General features: G+C 49.7%; 1 protein-coding gene across 1 annotated transcript; it reads right to left on the bottom strand.

Moving 5' to 3' along the window:
* SHROOM1 (shroom family member 1) lies at positions 1-27,504 on the bottom strand. The gene is made up of 7 exons (XM_061457219.1): positions 27,390-27,504; positions 8,180-10,982; positions 7,377-7,435; positions 4,051-4,623; positions 3,569-3,704; positions 2,134-2,406; positions 1-578 (listed from the first exon to the last, which is right to left on the bottom strand). Exons 2-7 carry the CDS (start codon positions 10,877-10,879, stop codon positions 324-326), a joined length of 3,996 nt encoding a protein of 1,331 aa, XP_061313203.1. The 5' UTR covers positions 10,880-10,982; positions 27,390-27,504; the 3' UTR covers positions 1-323.
* Between the last annotated feature and the right edge of the window lie 279 nt (positions 27,505-27,783).

The raw sequence follows: 27,783 nt of genomic DNA on the forward strand, positions 1-27,783 counted from the left end.
AATATTTGTACCGTTCTTTTATTGAGATTATGTCAATCTGGAAGCAGATGGACAGACAACAAGAAGGGGAAATACACGCCAAGTGAATAGGAGCAAACATCCTATCAGTCATTTCCAATGTGACGTGCTGTACGCTGCTGGCAGTTGGCCTGGTCAAGGGGAAGGCACATCCAGTGCGTGCCCAGAGCATCCCTGCCGCATCTAAGCACTTGTCAACACCACGGCACTACCAGGATTGCAAGAATCCACCAAACCCAGCCTGTGGAATTCCAGGGATAGGTCCCAAATCTGGGTGCTGCAGCGGGATGGGCTGCTGGTGGGTGCTACAGTCGGATGCTTCTCTCAAGACTTTCTAATTGCTCTTCAAAAAACTTAATCTGCTCTTCAAGGTCCTTCTGCTCAATGAGCAAAGAGGTCTTGTCCTGAACAAAGCACCGGTAGTCCTGGAGCTGCTGGGCACTCAGGTACTTGGCAAGGATGCCAGAGACCACCCTCTCCCTGCGATCCAGGTTCTCCTTCAGGTCTTTTGCATCTTCCCTCTGTCTAGACAAGAGCTTGTGCCGTTCATGGAGCGATTGCTGATGGAATGAAAGAACAAAGCAGCACACTATGAAAACTCATCATTCCTGGCAGACTCTACATCTTCATTTGGAAGCCACAGTCAATTTAGTTTAATTACTTCCTCTTGTGGGCTTTTGTGTTCCACATGAGCTTTTGCTCGATAGAATTACTCATTCTTGTGGCTTGTAAGGTAAAGACACCCAGTGAAGCCCATCAGGGCTCACTTCCTCCATGCTGCCCTCAGGAGTAAAAAATCAATACATTTAACATGCTGGGGATTTTAAAGTGTCCCGGATCCATCTTCATTCAATTAGAAGCTCTTTAAGACACATACCTTTGTATTTTGTGTGCGGCCACAGTACTCATGTCACATCAAAAAGACACCTTCTATTAAAACTTCTATTAAAAGGTACCCATTGCAGATGGTAACTGTTCAAAGGCTTCTTTTTAACAAACCCCCCAGAATCAAGCCTTGCCTGTTCTACAGGATTTTAACACGTTCACATGTCAGCTAACTCTCTTCCAGCTGTGATGATGCTCACAGGGAGAGCACCGCTGGGAGATGTCCAGTCCCAGGACAGTGTCCAGCACAGAGCAGTGCTCACCAGCAGCACCCTCAAGACAGAGTCAAAGGTCCAGACTGCTGGTTGTGCTGCCACTGGGGCAACGGCAGCGACTGGGAGGTGGTTGTGAAGACGCTGGCACATAACCAAGTCTTTATGATGTTATTCAAATGCTTGGATATTTTAACACATTTACTATGAAGAGCATAAACGTAACACTAGAGAAGCGCCCACCACAAAGCCAAAGTCAGGGTGGAATACAGCTCAAAGTTATTCCTGTTAATGCGAGTGCCATTCTGGAGTGGGCAGATCCTGATCTCCATGCTGCACTGCATGGCAGGACCCTTTTAGTGCTGTTCTGCATGACAACTACGATAAACCTCTTGGCAGCCCAGCTCCAGGAAATCCCAGTTTTTCCAACTCTGTGCTTTTTGAGTTTCCATATGAGAGAGAACAGCAGGAATTGTACGGATAACATGTCTAAAAGCAATGAGAGCAGCAGGACAGCATCATTCCTGGGATAAACTCGGCTCGTCTTCTCTAGTAAAAAGGAGACTTTTCAGACTTGAAAGGATTTCCTGGTGACATGAGGCAATTCCTAATTTTCCAGCTAAACTGGCTAGTTGAGTTAAACTGCAGGGAATTTTATCTCAGGTTACGACCACATCTTCCTGCTCCCTACAAGCCCATTAAGTGAAGCAGAAATTCAAAGGCAGCAATTACCACATTGAAACAACAACCCCCTGCAGCCCCGGCTTGGAGCTACCCCCAGGGTTCAAAGACCACCCCCAGCACAGACCATCTCCTTGCGTGGCACTAACACTGCCAGGACAGCGGCTGGTGTCATGTATAATTCACTTTCATGTGTAATTTAATCTCATAACAGCAGCTGGGATTCACGTGTAACTTACAACTCCTGTTTAGAGCTATAAGACAATGAGGCAGGATCAGCCCCACCTGGGAAGGAGCGACCCAAACAAATACCCCCCCTTGCTCACTCATCACTCACCTTCTCCTCAGCATCCGTGTTGCCATCGATCCTCCTCATGGCATTCTGGACTCGGGCCAGGCGGCTGGACAGGCAGAGCAGGAGGCTCACCACCTTCTCCAGGTCGCCGATGAACATCAGGTAGCGCTCAAACTCATTGTGCCTGCAGACATCCTGCACCAGCGCCTCCAGCTCTGCGCCTCGCACTGCGCACGCCCGCGCTTCGGAGAGGACGAGCTCCCTTTCCCCATACAGGGTCTGCAGCTTGGACTGGAGCCTGGACACGAGTTCCAGCTGCAAAGGGAGAGAGGTAATCCTAGAAAGCTGTTATTGCCAAAGAGGATCCCGAGCATTTCGAGAGGGTGGATTTTCCTCCATCGTCTTCAGCAGATTTTTGACTTTTAAAATGATTCTAAGCTCGGGGAAAGGAGGAAAAAAAAAAGTATTTTTCTAAGCTGTACTTAATTGTCAAACTCTGAAAAGCAAATCACTGGTAATCACCTTAACTGGTGATATAATCCCTAGCTCAGAGAGCGTCCCATCACTCACAAGTCAACTGCAATAAGGATTACAACATGGTTACACAGGGTTATGCTCCAAGACATGAGCATCAAGTCACAGCTCCATTACCCAAGCTTTACAAGGACTGGATTTCATTTATAATACACACACAAAGTCAGTTCCTGGGGTGATTCAAGCAAGCTGCAGTGCCTGGGTAGTGAAGCAAGAGACTGTTGGATAGGGAAATATCAATATGGAAAAAGGCCCCGAGACCAGAGCAAAGAACCCTATCAGCTATTTTGGAAGTCATCTGAAGCCACCGTGAGCAGGAGCAGCAATTAGACAGTGGGTGATGAGGAGTATCACCACGTGCACAGCAGGAGGTGTTTCAGGAAGGCAGATTGTCATTACCTGAGATGGAGCATGGCCAGGTTTCCACAACGGATAAAACCCAGCTCATTCTTTGAAGGTACAGATTGCCCTTCCAAGCTGCCATAGTGCTATCTCAGTCCATACGTGCTGTATGAAGTAAGAACCGCCAGTTCTCTCAGAAAGAAAAATATTTCTCATTCAGGCTGCCAGTTGCAATGAATTTTGAAGGTTCTGAGGCCAGATTTGAGTGTTAAATTGAGATTCAGCTGCTGCGCGGGAGCTGGCCTTGCGAGGAAAGGTATAACCCACCCTACGTGCGTGTGCCAGGTACAACCCATCCCTGGTGACCTGCTCAGAAGTATGTGGGGGAGAGACCTGAATCTTGGATACCACCATTTATGATCAATATGCCAATTTGCCAGGACTCCATTTACTGGCAAAAATGGATTCAAAGGTATCTGTGAAACATTATTGTTGGGATAAAAGCCACGAATACAAATGCCCCCAGTGAAACACATGACATTAATAACAACTTATTTGTCATGGTGAATAAACAGGGTTCCTCTGATGGTCATGTACATACTTTCTTAGCCGTGATGTCATCCAGGTCATCTGTGCTGCCTCTGCTCCTGTTCAGGACTTGGCTTCCCTCAGAGGTAGGATCTTCACACTTCTGCTTGGCGCCGTGTTCAGGTTCAGGACATTCTGCTGGTGCATCCCTGCCATTGGAACAGAAAATGAACACCCATGGCAAGCACTTAGGAGTTTAACTCTCAAACGCTGTTTCATGGTTTAATCCATCCTGACTTCAGAATCAATCTTTCTAAGTTCTTAAAACATCTAAAGCAAAAGATTTGCTGTCTGGCTTTGTCACAGTCCCATGTAATAAGGTATCATTGAACCACATTTCTTGTCATACACCCACAGCCTCAGATGTTTCTTGATCCCTAAATCATTTGCTAATGAAGCCAAAATAAAGCAATATGCTCAGGTCACCTTACTACCAGTACATGTGATATTCATACAGTAAATTAGCTTAAAATACTAGATCATTTGTCTACTCACTCATTCTCCTGCACGTGCTGTACATCTCCCTTTTTCCTGTGTGATTTATCCAGCACGGAAATGTTAACAGGAAACAGACCCTCCATCAGGTCTAAAGCAGTTCTTCTATCAGGGTGAGGCATGAGAATATCCACCAGAGAGCTGTCCTTGGCAATGATCTCCATAGCAAGTTCTTCATATCGCTGGTCTTCAGGAGACTGCAGCCTCCTTTTTGCCTCTCCCTTGAGGTGAGCATCACTCTGGCTGTTGTACGTGGATGTCTCCTTTGCAATTAAACCTTTAGCTGTATTCCTGTCCCCGTGGTGGGGCTGAGCTAACACTGTGTGGCAGCAAGTTACTTGCTCTGGAGAAGCTGCAGGCTGCTGCTCTGGACACTTTGCTAAAGCATTGCTGCTCAGAGACTCAGTTCTGCATTCTTCCTCTGCTTGAGGATCTCCCTTGCTTCTGCTCCTTGGTATGGGAATAGGGGCCTCAGGAGTCAGGGCCTTGGTACCCTGACAACACGCACTTCCACTTATGTCATTGTCTTTACGTTCACAATTCTCACGTCCATCTTTCTCAGGATCATGGAATCTAGAAGAAGGAAGACACTTCCTTTTGAGACACTTCCTCTACCACAGATATTTTGCAGCCCGTTTAAGCAGCTACAGGATAACTGCCATTATCCTTCCAGCTTCCTCTTGAATTCAGATTCCAGATCACCTATTCATTTTTCTTGCCAAAAACGCAAGCACCAGCCTACATTGTTTGAATCCCCATTTTCTAATCACGGCCAACATGTATGTTTTCTGAAATAAACCCATGGTAAAAAGCGCCAGCTCTGTCCCAAAGAGGAGAATCTAAATTACTAATGAAACCAATTCTGGATTTCTCTTTTAATCTACTTAGTACGTACTACAGAGCTATGATCAAATGGGTTTTGATGTTACTGTTCTGTCCAGAACTTCAGTTACATCCATGCTGACCCGCTCAGCCTCTTGGCTAAACTGGGAAATTGATGAAAAACCTCAAAATCTCACTGGAAATCCAACTATTTTCCCAAGATAATCAAGCCTCCAGAAACCATCGGCATCTTGCTGAATGACTGAAACAGTGGAAATCCTATGACTACCCAAGCGTCAGCATCACTGCCTCGTTGAGACAGAGCTCGGATGTTTTTCTTTCCTGATGCTCAAGGCAGCAAGACAAACATGGAGAGTTAACACACACACACACACACACACACACACACACACAAGTCAGCTGTGTGCAAACAGCACAGTATTTTTTCCCTTTGAATCCCCCCTCCAAGCCCCTGTCACACACGGCTGTGACCCACACATTTCCCACTGTCACACATGGCTCTGATCCCACCTTTCCTACTGTCACACACGGCTCTGATCCCACCTTTCCCACTCTCACACATGGCTCTGATCCCACCTTTCCCACTCTCACACACGGCTCTGATCCCACCTTTCCCACTGTCACACACGGCTCTGACCCCACCTTTCCCACTCTCACACACGGCTCTGATCCCACCTTTCCCACTGTCACACACAGCTCTGACCCACACGTTTCCCACTGTCACACACGGCTCTGATCCCACCTTTCCCACTCTCACACACGGCTCTGATCCCACCTTTCCCACTGTCACACACGGCTGTGACCCACACGTTTCCCACTGTCACACACGGCTCTGATCCCACCTTTCCCACTCTCACACACGGCTCTGATCCCACCTTTCCCACTGTCACACACGGCTCTGATCCCACCTTTCCCACTGTCACACACAGCTCTGACCCACACCTTTCCCACTGTCACACACGGCTCTGACCCCACCTTTCCCACTGTCACACACGGCTCTGACCCCACCTTTCCCACTCTCACACACGGCTCTGATCCCACCTTTCCCACTGTCACACACAGCTCTGACCCACACGTTTCCCACTGTCACACACGGCTCTGATCCCACCTTTCCCACTCTCACACACGGCTCTGATCCCACCTTTCCCACTGTCACACACGGCTGTGACCCACACGTTTCCCACTGTCACACACGGCTCTGATCCCACCTTTCCCACTCTCACACACGGCTCTGATCCCACCTTTCCCACTGTCACACACGGCTCTGATCCCACCTTTCCCACTGTCACACACAGCTCTGACCCACACGTTTCCCACTGTCACACACGGCTCTGATCCCACCTTTCCCACTGTCACACACAGCTCTGACCCACACGTTTCCCACTGTCACACACGGCTCTGATCCCACCTTTCCCACTCTCACACACGGCTCTGATCCCACCTTTCCCACTCTCACACACGGCTCTGATCCCACCTTTCCCACTGTCACACACAGCTCTGACCCACACGTTTCCCACTGTCACACACGGCTCTGATCCCACCTTTCCCACTGTCACACACGGCTGTGACCCACACGTTTCCCACTGTCACACACGGCTCTGACCCCACCTTTCCCACTGTCACACACGGCTCTGATCCCACCTTTCCCACTGTCACACACGGCTCTGATCCCACCTTTCCCACTCTCACACACAGCTCTGACCCACACGTTTCCCACTCTCACACACGGCTCTGATCCCACCTTTCCCACTCTCACACACGGCTCTGATCCCACCTTTCCCACTGTCACACACAGCTCTGACCCACACGTTTCCCACTGTCACACACGGCTCTGATCCCACCTTTCCCACTCTCACACACGGCTCTGATCCCACCTTTCCCACTCTCACACACGGCTCTGATCCCACCTTTCCCACTGTCACACACAGCTCTGACCCACACGTTTCCCACTGTCACACACGGCTCTGATCCCACCTTTCCCACTGTCACACACGGCTGTGACCCACACGTTTCCCACTGTCACACACGGCTCTGACCCCACCTTTCCCACTGTCACACACGGCTCTGATCCCACCTTTCCCACTGTCACACACAGCTCTGACCCACACGTTTCCCACTGTCACACACGGCTCTGATCCCACCTTTCCCACTCTCACACGGCTGTGACCCCACGTTTCCCAGCCTGGCACACCGTGCTGTTGCAGATGCTGTGTCTGCCAGAGCTCGGATGAGGGAGCTGCGATCTCAGGCATGTGCAGGCGTGCGGCTGCCGCACGGAGCCTCAGCTCAGGTACTCGCTGCCTGCTCCGCACAGCGGAAATGATTGCAAAGACTGTCCCACAGTGAAACGAGCAGCGCAGCAGACGAGTATTCCCCTTTGGACCGCACAGGGTCCCAAGACGGCAGCAGACAACCACAGCTGCTGCTGCAGTTCCTGTGTCTTGGACATGGGCTCTACCCAGGCAGAGCCTTCACAGCCTTACCTGGGGGTGCCAAGAGAGCTCTGGCAGCGCCGAGAAGCTGTCACTTGTCCATGAGTGTCCTGGAAGCAAAAACAGCACACTGGGACCACGAGCATCTTCACACTGGGCAGGTGTTCCAGTTCACCCCCATGTTTGTCATCCCCAGGACAAAAGCCGACACTGGATCTCTGAATAGGTTCACCAAGGTTTTGTGCTTGTTAGTATGGGGCTTTTGGGGGTTTTGTTGTGTCTATCTGGTTTTATTAATGAAATTCCCATTATGCTCTCCCCATGTAGCATCCTCCTTTTCTACCTAGAAAACCAAAGAACATCTGGCAACTAAATACATGCTCTACTCCCATAACAATTCAGAAAGCAGGTAAGCACTGGGGTTAGTCAGCCTCTTCAGCTGACTAATTTGAGTAGTACATTAGATTATTTCCTGACCCTTTATCTTCTTTACTCTCCTCGACAACAACATCGACAGCTACTGTCCTTCAAATTCAGGAGCTAAAACGGTTGGTCATTAATAAAAATCTCTATAAAAGCCATTCCTGGCACACTGTTCTAATGAAGTTGCTGTGGTCACAACAGTGACAGCTGAAACACAGCCAGCATCACCCTGCACACAGCACGTATGTGTGTCGAGTGCCAGACCCCATGCACACCTTGTCCCCTTCAAGAGACACGCGGTGCATGTCCCCTGCCCTCACCTCTGCACTTGTTCATGATGCTTTTCATGCGAGTAGTCCCACAGTTCCCTAAACCAGGTGGACGGTCCTAAGTTATTCCCAAACAATAATGCCTGTTAACATCTGTCTCACCTGTGTGGAAGGAGGAGTGGATTTTGGCCTCTCCTGAGCTCTCCCAGCTGGATCACCCTCCTGCAGGAGGCTCTCAGGCAATGCACATTTGCTGGGGTAATCCCTGCCTGCTTCACTGGGCGATGGGCCGAGCTTTGAGGTCTCTGTACCAGCAGAGCTGGGGCTGTACCTGCTGCTCGTACTCAGCGGGGGCACAGAAGCCAAATGAGGAACGACATGCGGTGATTTCTCTTCAGAGAGAACTTGGCAGAAAACCTCATCATCTTGCATCTTCCTGCTCCCGCTGGCATTGGAAGCCTTGCTAGGAGGCCATTTGGGATGCGACAGCCTCTTCTGCAGGGGTGGCTTATGCAGTGGGAGGTGCTGTGCACTACCTGGTGTCTGGTTAATCTTCCGTTCCATGTACTGGATAAGTGCAGTGTGCTGGATCTGCTTCAGCTCTGTCCTGGAGATACTTGAACTGGAAAGTGCCCTCCCTCTGCTCTCCAGAGTCTTCCTCCCTGCTGCTCCTGTACCTTGCTCAGCGATTTCATCCCTGACTTGACTCCACAACACTTCCTTATCTGCTAGCTGATCGAGTTTCTCAGGTTCAGAATAACACAGGTTCTTCTGCTCTTTGGTGACCCTTTTCCTTCCCCCCATTCGACCTGTTTGTGGCTTCTTAATTTCTTCATCTCTACTGAAACATTCCAAGGATTCTAGATGAGAAGGGGAACAAGGAACAGGTTTGGCATCCTCACTTGAACCGGATAACGAGAAGGACCTGAGGTGTTCAATCGATGGCCTTTTAGAGGGTTTATGCCTCAGTCTAACTGGCAAGCTCATCTGCAAGTCTTTCCTTTTAAAGGAGGTTTCTCTCAGAACCTTCTTCTGAGCCACTTTAAGTTTCTCTCTGTAGTCATTCTTGAAACTCTCATCCATGAGAATGAGATCTTCAGTCTCAAGCAGGTCATCCCGGCACTGACGGTGGTGGTTGGTCCTTTGACTGCTTTCCCTCTGTAGCTCTAGACATCGTGCTGAGGAGCTGCTTGCTGGGGATTCCTTCAGTGAGGTCCTCAAGTCCTCTTTACACTGGGTGAGCTGCTTGTGGCTCAGGATATCGGTGGGTTTCCCCCCAGACAGATAGTAAAGCATGGGAGTTGTGTGCCTGGTTATTTGTTCCCCAGCAAGAGCATCCCGAGGCTGTCTCAGGAGCTGCTTTTGAAATCCAGGCTGGCGTTTCTGAACAGGAGGCTCCTCTCGGTCCAGGTCAGGACTGCTGCTATTGACCCCTTTTTCTTTCTTGGCGTCATGTGAAAGATGAGATGTGGGCTCTTCCTTTGGTCTGATCAAAGACATTTGTCCATTATTACCATGGCAGTGCCTATCTCCCTGATCCCACTCCTCACAGCGCAGAGGCTGCGCTTCAGCAGAACCATAACCACAGGACGGTGCTGACCTCTGCATTGTGGCTGGCTCATTCAGTAGCTCCCCGATACCACTTCCAAGTGTTCCTTCAGAGGCACAGCACTGATTTTTGCCTGTACAACCATTCAGCTTCCTGGAAGCATCCTCCACATATTTTAAGTCACAACTGTCCTCGAACCCACCTTGATCCACATCTGAACGCAGCTTGGCATGGAGCGGGCACTGAGGGCAGGGTAAGCATCCTCTTCCTTGGCTGGGCTCTGTCACAGCTCTGAGAGCCGGCTGACGTACACTGCAGGGACACTGTTTGTCTTCTTGTGTATCATTAACAGTGTTAGGGTGGGTATGCGCTGGGTGACAGGACTTGGAACTCTTCTCTTCAGGATCGTCATAAGCATGAACTGAATTGTAAGCAGAAAGTATTTTGGGGATATTGGCCACAGAGTCAGTCTTTAAATATTCCTGAAAAATGACTGAAGAAGGTCTGCTGAAGATGTGTGGATTGCTTCTCCTCACAGGCTGTTGGGGTGGGCTCCGCTCTCCATTTTCCTCCATCTTTAACCCCTGAATTTTTGATATATATAGCTCATTTGCAGAATCAGAGGAAAGGCCCTTGTTTTCCAGAGTCTTTTCCCTAACAGCCACTATATCTTGCTCTGTAACTTCATCCCTGTGCTGACCCCATGGTACGTCCCTATCCACCAGCTGACTGTCCTGCATGCAAGGAGCTGGCTGCACACTCCAGTCACCATGACTTCCAGAGCTGTGCCTTCCCCTTGAGTTTTCCAGGTGTCTGGTGACTTTATAGCTGTCGAGTCGCATGGGAGGAGAAGGTGGAGGTGCTGCTGGAGGAGGAGGTCCCTGATGTGAAGTCCCTCGGGTAGGAGCGCTTCCAGAGCGCTCAGTGAGACCGGTGCTGTGAGAGTTACGGCTGCTCGGGTCTGGTGCTCTGCAGGGATGCAGGCACCCGTGCTCAGAGTTTGCTGCACTGAGATTATAAATACCTCTTACGTATTCTGAGTCCATGTAAGGTGCCTGCTCCGGAGGCCAACAGCAGTTTTGACCATAGCACGATGGGGTGGGATACTCTGGAGCATTTGATCCCCCTGAGAAAGAGCTGTAAGCAGAGTCCACTCTTCCAGGGAGCTGCAGGAGATGCTCTGCACTGCTGACCAACTTCACTGGTGAAAGGCCATGGCTGCTTTCAGGAGAGGACAGAGGCTCTACCAGCTCTCCAATTCTGCCACGCTGCCTCTGAGTCCATCTTTCAATCCCATTCCCAGATGAAGTCATGTTGTAGCATTTCCAGAAGTCAAAGCCTGGTTAAATATCCACAACAGTTGTCAGAAAAGCACATTTTCCTCTGTATTCACACTCCAACAATACCTAGAGGATCCTAAAAAGAAAGAGAAACACATGAAAACCTGAGTGGGAGGATTCTCATTGCACCTGGGGACATCAGAGAGCAGCACACACACGTGCTCCAGATGAAAGCCTGGAAATAGCATTTGGTGTAGCAGTTAAATTTCTGCCTTCAGTAATTATTAGGATCTTGGAATGATCATTTCTTCTATCACTAATGGAGCAACCAAGTCTTTAATGACGAGAGTTCTCCAGACCTTTATTAAGTCTAAAAGACTATACATACAATTGGAAGATGCCCTCTCATTACGATTGCCAAACATCAAGGGAGAGAATCAAAACACAGCTGGAACTGGATGAGCTTTAAGGTCCCTCCCAACCCAAACAAGGCTGTGATTCTGTGATCAAAAGAAAGCAAAGCCTTGAAACCCTTCAGTGACAAACCGCCCCGGTAACACGCTCCCAAGGAGACGGAACTGCATTCAAACCCAACAGGATAACACGTGTCTGATTCCCCCAAAAAGGTTGATCTCACCAGACCTGAACCCATCATTCCCAACCTGAACCTCTGCAGCGGGGCCTCGAAGCTGGCAGAAAGAGAGGTTTGAGGGGTGATGGTGCTGTTTAATCAGAAAGCTCACATTCCTGCCTTGTTTCAAAGACAGTCCTGGTATGATTCGTGTTGAGCCAAAGGACGAGATGGACAGGAGCCAAAGCGCACAAGTTAATCTATAAAGGGAAGTTGGCTGGTGGGACCCAGCAAATAAATGAACTGATTTCTGGGAAAGGAAAACAGAAGGCATTTCTGCTGGGCTTTTTTGGACATTTCAGTGAGAATCTGACTCAAGGACACCTGGAGAAGCTCTTTAGAGATGATCTAAAAGGCAGCTGTGAAATTTCGCTGTCTATCCCTGAATAACAGGGTGGCAGAGGGACCGTGAAGCATCACCGGCTGATGACGACATCCCACATCCTTCTCATCAGGGTCTTTAGTGAAGAGTTTAAAGCAATAAAAACCTTGGTGAAGGTGAAAGGGAAACCTTGGGTTTTCTGAAGCTACAGAGACAGAAAAGCAGCAGAGAGAATGACTGCAGTGACACTAAATGCAGAATCAGGCTGTACCACAGTGGCTATCACACCGCTGTTACGTTACCTCAGTGAACAGCCTGGACCACCACAGCGAGTGGGAGCATCGTGTACTTGAGGGTGCTGGGAGCGCACAGGATCAAACCCCATGGGAGCCACGTTCCCCAGGAGGCAGATCCCTCCATCATTCTTATCTCCACTTTCTAAATCTGAATTTTCTCGCAGTGGAACCACTCCAAGCAGCCCTATTGCTCTGTTGCTATTAATAGACTGAGCCAAGTCTTCGTCTGGGATACGCTGGCACAGTTCCACTGAGTTACTGGAGATTTACAATGAGAATTTGGCTCTAACTTTTCACAGCTACGTATAGAACCTACATAACAGTTGTGGTTTGGTTTATGTGTGCCAATGAAAGCACTCTCTTGGTTTCCTACACCCCTGCTTCCCAACATCTCTTCCTTCTTTATGCCAAGCTATCTCCTTGCGATGCACAGGGAGGTCAGCAACTGCGCAGCTGTCCTCCAGAAGCAAATAAATGGTACTGAAGCACATCTTAGGGGAAACCTGATATATTTCTTTGGGAGAAGATGCTTCCTAACCTCTGGCAGCAGGACTGCTGATCTCAAGGTGTTTAAAGAGCTACGTGAGAACTTGGTCCTGTAAGAGGAAAACATTAATGTTCTGACCTGCTGAAGCCTCCAGCCCCTCACAGAGTGCTGTTACAAGAGCCGGCACCACCGCAGCCTCCCCGCTCCAGGGAAAGGTGGTTTGTATTGCACAACCCTGAATTCCTCGCAACCAACGCAGTGGGTCAAAGCCTCGAGTCTCTGGCAAATTAACTCTGCACAGAGAGAACTCGGTGCCTCCACACTGCAGTTACAAGTTCCCTGGTTCTAAGGCCAAGCTTCCCTTACCAACACTGCCTATTTCTAGTCTATTTCTGTACAACTGCCACTTTTAAACAAGTGGGTCCACGGAACTAAAGGGGAAGCCCACAGCTATCCATGGCATCACACTACAGCGCGCAACCGTTCCCCAAGCCATGAGCGTGGCCGGCATGCGAAGCACAAAGCAAGCACCGTGACCAGCCTCCCCATTAGGTCCTGTACATGCTTGCGAGTGACCTGTCTGTTATCAGCAAGCAAACACCTGATGTAAATATTAGCCAGAATTCCTCGGATTCCAATCAGTTGCACAGCCCACAGCGCCCGACCCGCCTGCTTCACAGCCCCGCAGATGTAACTGCTACCAAAGCATCGCCTCCGAGAGCCAGGCGAGCCTCGGGAAGCCCCGAGAGCCTGAAATCCTGGGAAAGCAAGTGCAGAGCCTATGGAATGGCATCACCTGCAGCGGGTCATCTGCTGACCATCAAGCTGTGCACACGCACAATGTAGAATCGTAGAATGGTTTGGGATGGAAAGCACCTTAAAATCATCCAGTTCCAACCCCTGCCATGGGCAGGGACACCTCACACTAAACCATGGCACCCAAGGCTCTGTCCAGCCTGGCCTTGAACACTGCCAGGGATGGAGCATTCACAACCTCCCTGGGCAACCCATTCCAGTGCCTCAGCACCCTCACAGAAAAGAATTTCCTCCTTATGTCCAATCTAAACTTCCCCTGTTTAAGTTTTAACCCGTTACCCCCTGTCCTGTCCCTACAGTCCTTAAAGAAGAGTCCCTCCCCAGCATCCTTGTAGCCCCCTTCAGACACTGGAAGCTGCTATGAGGTCTCCACGCAGCTTCTCTTCTCCAGGCTGAGCAGCCCCAACTTTCTCAGCCTGTCTTCATACAGGAGGTGCTCCAGCCCCTGATCATCCATATGGATGCATTCTCAGTGACTCCGAGACGGGAGATGTCTGGAAATAAGAGCTGCTCTTTTGACCAGACTATGAAATATCCAGAAATTCCAGACAAATGTCTGAAGTCTTTAAATTCCATCACTTTCACATGACTGAAATGTGAGGATACCACATGCAGGAAAGCGTGGCTGCTGGTCATCCTTATGCCCAGGGACTGAAAGCCTGTTTCTCTCTTTTTCCCTTTATTATTATTTTTTCTAGCCTATAATCAACCATTTTACCTCCTAGGGCTTCCAGCTTCAGGTTTCAAAGAGGCAGGCAAACATATCGGATGACATCCCCTTTAGATGACTGGAAAACACATTCTGCTGCTCTGCATTTTCCTTGCAAAGACTTCAGAGGACTCCAAACCCCAGATTTCCCATCTATTTCCAGCACTATCATGCAGTAGCCAACATCTAAACGCAAGGACAAGCTTTCAAGTTCGGCTTATACAGGCCCAGTAGGAAGCTTACCCTGCTACTGGGAGCCAGGGAAAGTCGCAGTATCAGACATCCTCAAAGCAGAGCCTAAATGGGATTTAGATGAGGGTTAAGCCTTGCGTGCACCAAAGTAAATCTCAGCACAGTTTGAGGAATGTAAACTGTTCCAGTAAAAGCCACAGATACAGACGTGAGGGTCTCTGGAGCAATGCAAGTGTCTTGAGTAATTCAAAGGAGGATGAAAATAACCATAATGCATCTCAATATCCCCTTTTCCTAGCGGGGAAGGTGGCATGGGGACACGAATCTTCCTCAACTTCCTTACCCAGCTACGCCTTGTTGTCCACAGAAGGAAGAGATTCCTAGTGAGTGCAGGAGCTTTGCTTGAGCCACAGTGCCAGCACGGGTCCACCTCCACCTTCCCCAGAGTCACTTCGCACCCAGTGATGACATCTCACTGCTGGACTTGACCACTGGCATTTCAGTAACACGCAAGCTTGGCCAATGTAAAGCTCTGGCCCAAATAAAATGTTTTTGGACCAGAGATCCATGGTCCCATCTCTGGCCAAGGGTTTAATGAGGAAGATGAGGCTTGGCAATTCGTCACAGCCCTGCGAGAGGCCTTTTCTGAGCACCAGCAGAGTCTGACCTTTTAATGAGAGCAGTCACCCGCCACATACTTCCCATTGTCCTTGAATTCCCTGACTTCCCTTATTCAGCCTCAGAAATTGCTCTTGGCTTCTGTCGTCATCACTGCCTCATCTGCTGAGCACCAAGCACTTGGTGTGTTCTATCTCTGAAGGCACGTCTCAAACACACACTGCCCCAAATCACAGCTTCCGCCCAAGCGCACACGTTCCTCTCCAATCATTTCCATTTCATCCCCTCTTACTTCAGCACAATTTCTCTCCCTTTTTAGAGCCTAATCAAGTTCCTTTAATGCCGTAAATTTACCATTCACATTGCTGCAAGAACAGACCCAGAAATAGTCAAGACTATTAAAGAATTACAGGCTTCAAAAGGCAAAACTCCAGAAAGAGAAAGCCTGATGACACTGCTGCTTTTAGAATCAGTACACATTATCCTGTATCCTAGAGAACTCCCATGCCTAAAAGCTGCTTTCGACCCCAGGTTAAACATTTCAAATGTGGCTTTAATATTTTCCAGGCTATATCCTGCTCCTTCATCTGTTTTCCTGCTGACTTTACAGAAGGGATGGGAGCAGATGGACTTTGGCAGCAGATGCTCTGAATGAAACCCAAGAGCCCTTGCTGGGGAGAAAGGATCAACAGAAGACACGACACTTCCACACTTTGTTTTCCAGCATTACGCTTTCCCTCCTGTCACCTCCACTAGCTCATGCCTGGGTCAGCATGAGCTCTAGCACAGTCTCTAATGGTCCCATCTCCTTTGTGGCCCTGGGAGGACCGGTGTGATCCTCCAGCTGCTCTGGGACATGGCCACTGTCCACATGAATGGAACACTTACACAGAGATGAAGGAGCAGTTACTTCAGCTATGGACCAGCAGAATCACCTTCCCGCCAGATACACAGCAAGTGTGATACAAGCAACACTGAGTAATCAGAATGTGCACTCTTTTCTTGTATAAAGCAAATATCCAGATAGGCATCATAGCAACCACTGAATTACAGAGACAATATAGACCAGATACAGCCATCTAAAATATACACATACACACTCTGAAATGATGCTTGGGTTAGTTACCTCTAGACATCTGAAGGCATATCCATGGTAAGAAGAGCTGGAGCAAGTTTTCTACCTCCAGTTTTCTTTTTAGAAGACAAAAGCTGATGCTTTGGTTCCACATTCCAGCCACGTCTGCAGAACAGATCTTCCAAACACCAGAACCTGAAGTGTTTTCAGTGCAACCCACATAGATTCAGAGGTGGCTTTTCCGGTCTCTCACCTGCTCCATCACATCACAGGGATGTGTCCAAGCAGCTCCACGCACAGCACCAGCATCAAGCTGCACCAGTGACTTCCACATACACCCCTCTGCCTCGTGCCGTGCCCAGCGCCGCAGCACACAGGGAGGGAAGCAAACCCCAGGCTTGGCAGTTTTGCTGTTGCACCAGTCAATTATTAACAACGGTGCTTTTTGTGCCCAGGCTGTTGGCAGCGGGCAGGACTCCCATTTGGCACAACAGGGAAACTCCACAAAGATGCTGCTGAGGTCCCCAGCGCCCAACGCACTCCCTGCTGTGCATCCCACCAGGACAGCACGGCCACAACAGCATCCTTCCCTCTGCCGCACCTCGGCCTTCGCTGTCCCCAGCTCTGGCTCTGAGGCAGCCAAGAAGCACTGCTGCTAATTAAATCCAACTAAAAGTGGATTAACTCCAACAAAGTAGCTGGGTTTGGGTCTCTTACAAAATGAAGTTCTACTTTCAGACAGGGAGAGCAAAAGCAGCGTACCGTAAGTCAGCACAGCCCAAGGAAACACTGGAGCTGGGCTTTATGTGCTGCAGGCTGCATGGTGGGGTTTATCAAGTGCTCTGCTCATAAGACAGCACAGAAGGCACAGAGATTGAGGCTTTCACCTCTCCTGTGCCGCTCTGAATCAGCTCAAACACCCACAATAAATTCTGTCCTGCCTCCAACTCTATGCAACAGAGCCTGATAGCAAGGCCCTCATGTGGGGGGATGAATTCCCACAGGCTTCCAGCTGGGATTAAAAAGGTAAGCCGATTTTATGCCACTATATTCCCCCCCTCAATCTAAGCTCCCAACTGGATAACGCCATGCAGGCAACAGCTCCTGCTCTGTTCTCATGCATCATCTCTCAAGGGGACTCTGCCCACATTTCCTGCAGAAGTAACCTGCTCACTTGTGGCACGTGCAGTTTGTACACGGTGGGATGCTGGGGCATGGATTCAGCTTCTGCTTCTTGCCTGGCTTCACCACAGTCCCCAGCCAGGCACTACTGAAGCCATCAGAGTTCCAAATCCATCCCTGGTTTACTGCACTGAAGGAGGAGAGGATGGGGATAATTCTGTTGGAAAAGCTCAACTCCACACACCCTGTGTGTGGGGGGAACACGGGAGGCTCTGGAATACAGTTCACTGATTCATTCAGCCCATGTTTGAGGTTCTGCAAGCAAACACCCAGGCTCCTCCTCACTATCCTGTCCTAAACAGGCCATCCCTAAGCCTAACTTACTTTCCAGTACATGATGTGACCAGTAACCCCCGGAGGATGGAGAAGGGCTCCCGGGAAGTTACTCAGTAACTAGCTCGGTGTTTAGTCACCCCATTAAATACTGCTTTCACCAAGCAGCAGCTTGGTATCTGATGGAGCCCTGCTCTGCAGCAGGAGGCGGAGGGACCGTTCCCAGAGGCCCGAGAAACGAGAAGTAAAACACCTCACAGTGCACGATGGATACCAGCTTGGGAGGAAGAACACAGGGCTGAGCAGCTCCTCCTGCCAGGCCATGAGCAAGGCTCCCACATGGGGCCGGAGCCGGTGACACAACGCTCGCTGGTTGTGCCCTCTCTGTGCCAGAGCTCTGTGCATTCATTCCCTGGGAGGGTGCTGAGGCGCTGGAACAGGGTGCCCAGAGAAGCTGTGGCTGCCCCATCCCTGGCAGTGTTCAAGGCCAGGTTGGACACAGGGGCTTGGAGCAAGCTGCTCCAGTGGAAGGGGTCCCTGCCCGTGGCAGGGGTTGGGGCTGGAAGAGCTCTGAGGTCCCTTCCAACCCAAACCAGGCTGGGGTTCTATGGTTCTATACATTCTATGAATGCTACTCCTAAACTACAAACCAGTTGCCTTGTAAAGAAGTTACTACATAGTACACGTGCTCTGCAGCTCTCACCATGGTGAATCGGTCCAAGGCTGCATCCAGCAGCACTGCCATCGGGGAGGACCACAGCCACATTCACCTGGGGAGACCACAAGCCTGTGAGACACTGGCAGAGCCAACAGGGAGCCAGGGTAGAGCTCCCTGGGGGTCCTGACCACCACAGGAGATGCACGTTATACAGACGTCAACAACTAAACCTTCCCTTTGCATGAAGCGCTGTGGATTTGGGCTGAGTAACTGCCCTTTGCTCCATCCCCAGAGTCAAGCTCACAACCGTCACCCCTGGGAGATGGGGGTAACCACAGCCCTGTCCCAGCTGAACCACAGTAATATGCTTGAGGACTAGTAAGGACTGAATGAGATGTGATGGAGAGATCCCAAAGGAGAGAACTTACAGCTGCCTGAGGCAATTCAAACCACCACAATACACTGGAGTCAGGGAACGTGACTGCACCAAGGCAGAACCTTACTCTCGTATCAGGTAAGAGTGCAGCACCGCTAGGAAATAACCAGGGTATCCTCAGGAGATGGCCAAGTCCTGGCAAAGCTGCTTAGGTTTGGTAGCTATAAACTTACGTGGTAACAACAATAAACAGGGCCAAGAGGGAAAACAGTCAAAGGGCTTTGTTAAAACAACAGAGCCGAGGCTCATTTCATTTGTCCCTGGGTTCCTAAATGGTTGAGTGCATTTACATCATGTTGGCAAGCTCTTCACAACCAGAAATATTGCTATACACGGTAGACCCCCTAACTGAGAGCTAAGGCTTCCAGGGAAGCCTTGAACCTTGAACCTACAGCCAGTGCTTTCAGAGACGTATAAAATCTCATGATAAAGATGCCAGGAGTTACCATCAATACCCCTGTTGTTTCTGAATGCTGCAAGGGGTTAGGAAGTGAAATCCCAAAGGGGAAGCAACACAAACAGCAAATGTTGGCCATAAAACCCTCCAATCGCCCAGTGGGCTGTCACCTTTTGATGTTACTGTCGTGCCTTGGCATCGGCTGGGATACAGATGGCTGCTGGGGGTTACTGGCTTTCAAAACTAGGTCAATGGTAGCACAGATATGAAGCAAACACCCTGGGTTTTACCCACCCAAACCAAGTAACAGCAGCCTAACAGACAAAATAACATCTGAGACCTCTCATCAACCCCAGGCTTACAGGTGTGGCCGACCTACCCAGTAACCAAACCAGCTAGCAGGGCAGAGCACTGACACAGACACACGTTCACTGCTTTTCCACTAGGATCCAGTGATTCTTACAGCAGGAAATCCTTCTGCACGATATTACAGCAAACTTGATGGGTTTTATCAGTTCATACTAGTTGTTTGGTAGTAATTCCTAGAAGAAAGGCAACACAAAGCCACTGCTATTGTTCCAAGTCATACCTAGGTACCAGGTGTCAAAGACAGGTCCCCGTGTTCCTTCAGTCCCTGCTTGGTACAAAACGTTCTGCACCCAAAGGCACTTAACACCCGTTTCCCCTGCTCATGCTCCTCTGGAGGAGGATTTCCCATTCACAGCCATGTCAGAAGCTGCAAGGAGCAGGGTTGTCTCCGCAGTGTGGAGTGGTGGCAAGTGCTGTGTGCTGGGGAGGGCTCAGCTGCCAAGAACTCCCTTAGGCTGGTGCCACTGCCAGGCAGCACGGCCGGGCTGTCAGTCCTGTGAGGCTTCACTGCCAGCTTTGATTGAGTGAGGTTACAGGATTTGTCCCTGGCAAGATATATAATGGTCTTTATACATATAGGTGAGAACAAATCAAATACTGCTTGAAAGCCTCTTTTAGACAAGTAAAACAGCATTTAGTCAAACAAGGTTCTGGCTGCAGCCCAGCCATGCTGTAAGCACATTTCAACCTAGACCACCACAGCCTGAACTCTTCAAACCCGGAGAAGCGTCTTTAGGGGATACCATATCTCACAATACTGAGACATTTTAGTTTTGGGATCAAGGGGTTGTACCAGCCTGGATAAGTGGGGTTAGTTTTACTGTTTAACACTTTCTTGAACCAGCTGAACTTCATTTCGTGTCTCTCATGGATTATCAGTGATCCCTGGGCCTCGGGATGGAATCTGCTCAAAGCATTTAAATGGAAATGCAGCTGAGTCAGTGTGGCTGCTGATGGGAGTGATTGCCATCTCCCCCCTTCTCACTTCCTTCTCTCCCATCCCAAACCCTTGCCTTGCTGCGACTCTCGTACCTGTTGGACTCCGCTGACTTGATTCAGTTTGCCAACGTGGCAGAAGCTGGTCAGGGGTTATTGAGCTGGAAGAGCTCACAGAGGAACAGGGTGAACCTCAAGTCGATGCCAAGGGAACGGAGCGTGCTGCTGGGCAGGACACGACGTCTCAGCAGCACCACAGCTCGAGCTGTGCCACAGGAACTCATCCCAAACCAGGTCAGTGGCAGGGCTGTGCCAAGCTCCCTGCGATGTAAAACTGAGTCTGGGTGTGGAACACAAGCAGCTTTAGGGCCCAAGGTATGAAGGTGCATCTATCACTCAGCCTGCAAACACATCAACTTGGAGTCTGGCACTGATTCCATGGGTACCTATGGCAAAACTGTACATTGGCTAAATGAAAGGCATTCAAAAACAAAATAGGTTGCTCTGTGTCAGGAATGGGGCACTCCTGTGCTTCCTTCCACAAATAATTACAAAAATAGAATTTAAATGCCACTTGTCACTGCACTTCAATTGAGGAATCACGCTCATAGCTAATAAAGAGTGGCACAGGATGGCAACAAACAACTCCCAAAGAAACTGTGATCTGTTTGTTTAAGCACTGTAAAATGTGAGTAAAGTAAGAAGAGAGGGATGCGATGGTTCCCCCGGGACCAGGCTGAGGAGCAAAGTGCCAGCTGCTGCCTGCCTCTGTCATCAGTGTGAGCTCCCCTCTCTGCACTTACATACACAGCGAGCGCTTCTGCATCGATCCAGTTACACGGCAAAGGCCCCCTGCTCCCCCTCACAACACTCGAGTACGGCCGGTTCTTTGTTCTGGGGGGGGCTAAATAAATGATGCAGCCATTAGGTGTCCTAAGGAAAAGGAGCATTACACGATTAAATCCAGGCCCACAGCAGGATTATTATGCTCCCAAATAAACCAACGCACAGCAAGGAAAGCCATGGACTCTGCCAGCAGCCTGGTCCTGCAGTGTGTGGGGTAAGGGAAAAATTACACAGGGTCAACAGATACAGACCACGAAGGTCTGGGCATTAAGTACAGTTCAGGTCAGAATAATGACTGGCAATAGGTACATCTTTCTTATATGCCTTTGTTTGCTCTCATGGAGCTTATAAATGCATAAACCCAGCAGGACTGAACTAATGTCTAAAACCCCATTAAACACATTTAGACATTTAAAAAATGTCTAAAACCCCCCACTTTCACAAGTAAAAGCAGTGTTATTCTGATAATCAATCAGTAAAAAGAGTTTCAGAGGCCTCCAAGCAAACCTGGCTCGTTCATCACATTTGGTAAGCACTCATTTGACCTATAGCCTGGAAATGCCAGTTCATCATTTCAGTCTTGGAGCCTCCCTGGACTTCAGAAGGCATTGGGATGTCAGAATAACATATAAATCCATTTATGTTTAAGATTAGTGTGTTAAGCAGTACGCATTTTCCTTTCCATGAGCCATTCCTGCTAGTAAGGACCGTACCCTGCAAGCTGTGCACAATGGACATGTCGCAAGAGTTTCCACTATGGAAAAAGCTCAGGAGCAGACATCAAGGTGTTTTAATGTGCTAAAGCTGTAAGGCGTTATTAACAGAGAACAGGCAGCACAGAAGGTGTCTGTTGTGGAAATTGCTGTAAGTGGTTGGACAAGATGCTGCAATACATCTTGCCCCTTTAAATTGGATTTTAACTAGTAAAAGAAGCCATTTCCTCAGACACACAACCTGAAAACCTGTTCTAACGCCTGGCAGCTCACTAACAAATGCCACAAACCTGGAAAGGGCTTCTTTAATATAGGCAAATCTTGTTTTACCAGTCCGTTTTATGTAATCTGGGCAAAATTGCACTACATATCTATATAGATATAGAGAGAGGGGCTTTGAACTCAACACTTCTCAGACAGAGCTGACTGAAGCTATTCAATGGAGAGAATTTAGCCACATTCATGCAGTAAGTTCATGGCTGAAGTGGAAAGAGAACAAATCTGTTTTCCAGTGCCTTGCTCCACTGACCAGCCCAGGTTTCCCATGCTGGATAACCACGCATCAGCCAAGCCTTGTGGGTGCATTTCCAGAGGGGAGCTCAGGTGATGGCCTCAGCTCCTTAATCCCAAGGCACCCAAGAGTACACGTGCAAGCTCACAAATACACCAGAACTGGTTCTATTGACCCTCCTGAACCAGCACCCAGCCATCTCTGGAACACCACAGAAGCAGTTCTACAAACCACATCACTTACCATGGGCCCTAACAGGGATTCGTGCATCTCCTCTCTATTAGCCCATGAGAGCTGCCACAGGGAAAAGGAGAGCAGCTGGTATGAAGGGAAGGTCAGGGAGGGACTGACACATCCCAGAGTCGCTCTCACCCATGGAATTCTAAGCTCGGATATGGTTTGGCACCTGCCAGACATGCGGGGCTCTGCAGCCCTCGCTGGAAAACGCCACATGGCAGAAGCAGCAGCTCAGCTTGCCCAGGAACAGATGCTGCTTACAGAGGGAATCCTGTCCTTCCCTTATTCCAGCCAAGGGTTTGCAGGGAATTCTCATGAGGTTGGGGCTGGAAACTCAGCTTCACATGGGTAGAAGCATCTTAGACGTGATGCTTGCCGTGGAGATGTGCCAGGAGCAGCCTCCTGCCATTGCCCCATTGCAGATACCTTCAGTCTGACAACTGAATTGCTTCAGTTCATGTCAAAATCACACCTTCAGCTTGTCTACAAAAACCTTAAAAGCCATTGTTTTGTGCCAGATACACTGCTCCAGTTTCACCCTGAATTAAACAATGTATTTCAAGGCACTCGGGCCACGCAAAGCCACTGAAGAACCCCAAAGCGTGGCCATGGTCAGCAGGCACTGAACAGAGTGTAACCTGTGAAGCATCTCAAAAGACAGAGCAGTAAAAACCTAGATTAGCTTTACAGCGACCAGTCACAGTACAACAGACCCTTGGGTCAAACCTTGACGTTTTAAAGGCTCTAAGGTTACCATAAAACTCAGCTCAAAGAGCACATTTACCACCTAAACCGTTTGGTTTATGACTTGTGGGAAGTTGAAATAAATTAAATGAATACTTATTTGTCATTTTAGTAACTTCCTTCAGAAAAAGCAGACAAAACTCTTGCTGATTTATGTTTATTACCATAAAAAGAAAAGGAAGCTCCCTTGTGGCTGCCCCATCCCTGGCAGTGCTCAAGGCCAGGCTGGACACAGGGGCTTGGAGCAAGCTGCTCTAGTGGAAGGGGTCCCTGCCCGTGGCAGGGGTCGGAGCTGGAGGAGCTTTAAGGTCCCTTCCAGCTCTAAAAGCTTCCAAACCAGGCCTGAGGTTTCACTAAATGCAGGCTCAGGACAGCCCAAGGCACAATCACTCCTGCACAGATTAATAGCAAAAAGACATTCTTCTCAGATTCCAGTCATATTCCTTCCCCATTCCTGAAGCCAGAAGCCTCTGCAGTAACAGAGACAGGTGCAAGGAAGCCCATGATCCAAGAAACAATCTCATATAGCTCCATGCATGGAATGCTGCACCAAGAATAAGCTCCCACAGAAGAGAGATGTCATTCCATACTCAGGATGAGCACCAGGCAGGTTTTGTGCCCCACACGTATCAGCAGTGCTCCCATCTCCTGCTCTAGGTACTGGTTGCAACAAATGCTCATCCATTCCAGCTGCAGCTCTTCTCATGGGATCTGGGGGCTCTCTTTTCAGTGTTCCAGCTGTTTAAGGGCAAGTCTCAGAGCAACACATCCTATTCTCGAGTTCAAAAAGGTTCTGACAACCCTTTATGAACCAGTAGCGCTTGTCCTTTGGAGTTCACACTGAGAACCTGGCAGGGAACAGCCACTGCACCAAGCACTTGGCTTTGATTCACTGGGAAATTAAAGCAATCTGAATTTGGGGCTGAATTTAAATCCCTGAGCAATCACTCCGCATAAGTTCAGTAGAGGTGGGGGGTATTAAAGTTTCCATGCAGTCAGTCCATAGCTTACAAGGCTGTTCCTGGAATTCCTTTTGGAAGCTCAGCATCACCCACAGCTGGAGAAACCTCCAAGCTCTGCTCTCATTGCTGTGCTGCTCAGATCAGTCAGGTGGAGCAAAGGAAGCACCAAATTCAGTGAAGAGTTAGAATCAGGTGCCTATAGCAGAGTAAAAGTGTGTTGAGGCTGGGCTGATAGGCCAGAGGGGAAATGAGGGGCAAGGTTGTCCTAGCAAGGAGGCTTGAAATAGGAGCCAGGAAAGGAAACTGGGAGGTACCAGAAAAAGCACCCAAACCCCACTGCATTTATAGGATGATGCAGCTCTGCAAGTTCAGGCCCTCCTGTAATTTACACACAAGAAAAGCCTCAAAATCCATTCTGAGCCGTAGAGCGCGCAGCCATGCACACACACAGGGCCCAAACTGGAAACTGCATCACTTGTGATGATGGCCAGGATTAGTTGGGCCTGGCTCCCATTCTGGCTTGATGTGCATTGTACAACCAGAGGACAGGAAACCTGCTGAGTCAGCAGGAGCATCACTCTCATTTGCCCAGAATTTGGGGGAAAATGCAAAGTGAATCCTGTATTCCTAAGCAGCAACTGATGCCTTGCCTCATTTCAATACTTGTGACCTGGCACTGAAAGACTTTGGTTCCCACGCCTTGGAGAAGGGAACTCCATTCTGGTTTGCATGAATTTGCATCAGGATGTGCTCTTTGTTGTTCCCTCTGAAATTCTTCCCAAGTCTGGGAAATTAATGAGCCTGGAGAATGCTTTGATTTTTTTTTCTTTTAAGTAACTTAGATTTTGAAGATTCTGTCTTCAACTGGAATCTTCAGGAGTTCCCAATTGTCCCTGGACTGACTCTGTGCCAGTCCCAGAGCGTAAGTCATAGAATCATGAAACGGTTTGGGTTGGAAGGGACCTTAAAGCTCCTCCAGCTCCAACCCCTGCTCCCACGGGCAGGGACCCCTTCCACTGGAGCAGCTTGCTCCAAGCCCCTGTGTCCAACCTGGCCTTGAACACTGCCAGGGATGGGGCAGCCCACTCTTTCTCGGGATGCCTGGATGCAGTTTGCCATGTCCATACCCAGCCCCACTCACACGAACCGGGCCCTTTACATGTCGCGACTTGCACCTCAGCGCTGCATAAAGCCGCAAGAGAGACAGCAGCAGAGGTGCAAAACTACAACCCCGCCCTGGCAAACTCCTAACCAAACCCATTTGCATGTTCTCGCCCCATTTGTAAACAGCTGGAAAGGCTTTTGTGGCTCCCTCCCACACACACTTGAAAACACTTGGCTTTCTGTCACCTCCCCTCTTTATTCAACCCGGATTTCTGTGTTCTGAACACACACTCGGAGTGCTTGCAGTTGTAACCTTACTATTTTCTCATTAACCTCCCCACTTACGTGCACGCCATTGGAGATGTTTCTGGGTTTTAAGCACATCACAAATACTGTGCACACCTCTGAGCACTCGGGTTTGGAATTCGTTAGAGTACATTTCTCCATCGAAATACACTCCGTTCCTACCTGGCGCTGCCTCAGTTCTTGACGTTAAACGCTGCTAAGGAGACCTTTCGTTGTGAGAGAAGAGTCCTGTTAACAGGTCTCTGCACAGCAGGGAAAGGGGTCTGGGCAGTTACTGCCCCGGGATGTTCAGCAGGAAATAATTACGCAGCTGAGGTCTTTACTAGGCAGATTAAAGCCCCTCCTGCTGAAGGCAGCCGAAATAAGGGGCATTGTTCCGCAGCACAGAGCTTGGCTGTGGAGCCCCACAGGCTGTAAACTACGAAAGAACCCCTGAAACACGCATCGGGGCTGATAAAACCACTTTAAACTCCCCTGCTCCCGGCAGGCAGCGGTCGCTCCCGCGCCGTGCAGGCGGTTGGAAGCACGGGACCTAAGAGCAAACCCCCCCCAGGCTCCCGTTTCCCGTCATTAGCACCAGGCACGAACCGATCCCATCGCTCCAGGCTGCGGCTCCCTCAGCCCGGCCCCGAGCATCCCCCTCATCCCCGTTCTTACCGTGCGCATCCCCCGGGGCTCGGCTGCCGCCGCCGCCGCCGCGTCCCCGAGCGTGGCCACGACGGAGCCCGCCGGTGGCCGGGGACGGCGCCGGGCAGGGCCCTGCCCAGGGGGAGGCACGGAGGAGGGGTCAGGATAATGAAGCTGAACCCAGCGCTGGGGAGAGGGGGGCAAAGCCCCGCAAGGGTCCCAGAACCATCCGTTAACGGGAAGGGACCTCAGGGACCATCTGGTCCGACTTTCCCACTCAAAGCATGACCTAGAGGAGATGTCCCAGCACCCTGTCCAGCCAGATCCTAAGTGTCCAGCTGGGGAGCCCACCAGTTCCCCAGGGAGATTATCCCAGGCGCTGATTGTTCTCATTAGGAAGAAATTTCCTCTTATATCCAACCGGAATCTCCCCAGGAATAACTTGTGCCCGTGACCCCCATCTCTGCCATATGACTCCAGCCCATGCACATCTTTTTCATGCAGTAAGGACCAACTGCACACATATTTCAGTTGTGGCCTGACAATGACATCTTTATCTCTGCTGGCAATGCCCTTGTAGACATAAGCCACCATTCCACTGGTTTTGTTGGACCAGGGAAAAGGAATCCCAGCTCAGCTCCCCACACCACACAGACTGGATGGGATTTCACTGCTGGCCACGGCCTTCAGGGCACAGAATCTATTCCCAGGACAGAACCACTTCAGTTGGAAAAGACCCTTAGGAGCATCACCTTTAACCCAACGCAGCCACACACCAGGAGTGCATCCACATAGGAAGCATAAGAGCAGAGAGACTGGAAAAGAAAATAACCCTGGGATTTATTTTCCTGCCATTTTAAGAAGCTCAATTGTACTTGTGTTTCTCTCACTCAGGGTCACACAAGGACTCACGTTTTAACCCTGGCTGACAGTCATGGAATAAACAAGACCCCCAAGCCAAAACCCACCATTTCCCAGCCCTAATGGAACCCCACAGCAGAGGCACTGTGACAACAGCCAGAACTGGTAGTTTATTTAGGAGCAATAAGAATATCGCTGTAAAATGAGGACTCGCAGGCAGGAGACAGCGCCTTACCTGAGCTGAGGGCTGAGGGCACAGCAGCAGGCACTCTGTTGCTCACCGCTATGATTCTTCAGGGCTTTCTTTGCTCTCCAGCTTGCACACAAGAGCTCGCCAGGCAGGAGAATGCACCAGGGAAGCTGGAAAGGATAACAAGCAGCTTAGCAAACTCCACTCCCCAGCAGCACGCCACAGCAAGAGGCACGACATCCAGTACCAGATCCCAGTTTCCGGGTTTTAATATAGCTTGTTCCAAATACTTTCTTTCTGCCTTTCTGGGTAAAAGAGGAGGGAGAGAACTGCAATCCTGCCTGCATGGTCATGAAGTGAAGGGAATAAACCAACCAACACAAAAAGCCCACCTAACTTCTACCAACTCCCATTTTCTCACTGAGCCTTTCTAGATACC

Source organism: Pezoporus flaviventris, unplaced genomic scaffold (assembly GCF_033815535.1).
Source record: "Pezoporus flaviventris isolate CSIRO_AGI_PZ_B2104156 unplaced genomic scaffold, CSIRO_AGI_Pfla_v1 ptg000023l, whole genome shotgun sequence".
Taxonomy (NCBI): domain Eukaryota; kingdom Metazoa; phylum Chordata; class Aves; order Psittaciformes; family Psittacidae; genus Pezoporus; species Pezoporus flaviventris.

Bases quoted from the DNA above. Each gene is read 5' to 3' on its own strand.
- SHROOM1 (XM_061457219.1), bottom strand. From the start codon at position 10,879: ATGACTTCATCTGGGAATGGGATTGAAAGATGGACTCAGAGGCAGCGT. The intron at 2,407-3,568 runs GTATGTACATGA...CTCCCTTTGCAG, and splicing joins ATGACATCACGGCTAAGAAA to CTGGAACTCGTGTCCAGGCT. The intron at 579-2,133 runs GTGAGTGATGAG...TCATTCCATCAG, and splicing joins ACACGGATGCTGAGGAGAAG to CAATCGCTCCATGAACGGCA.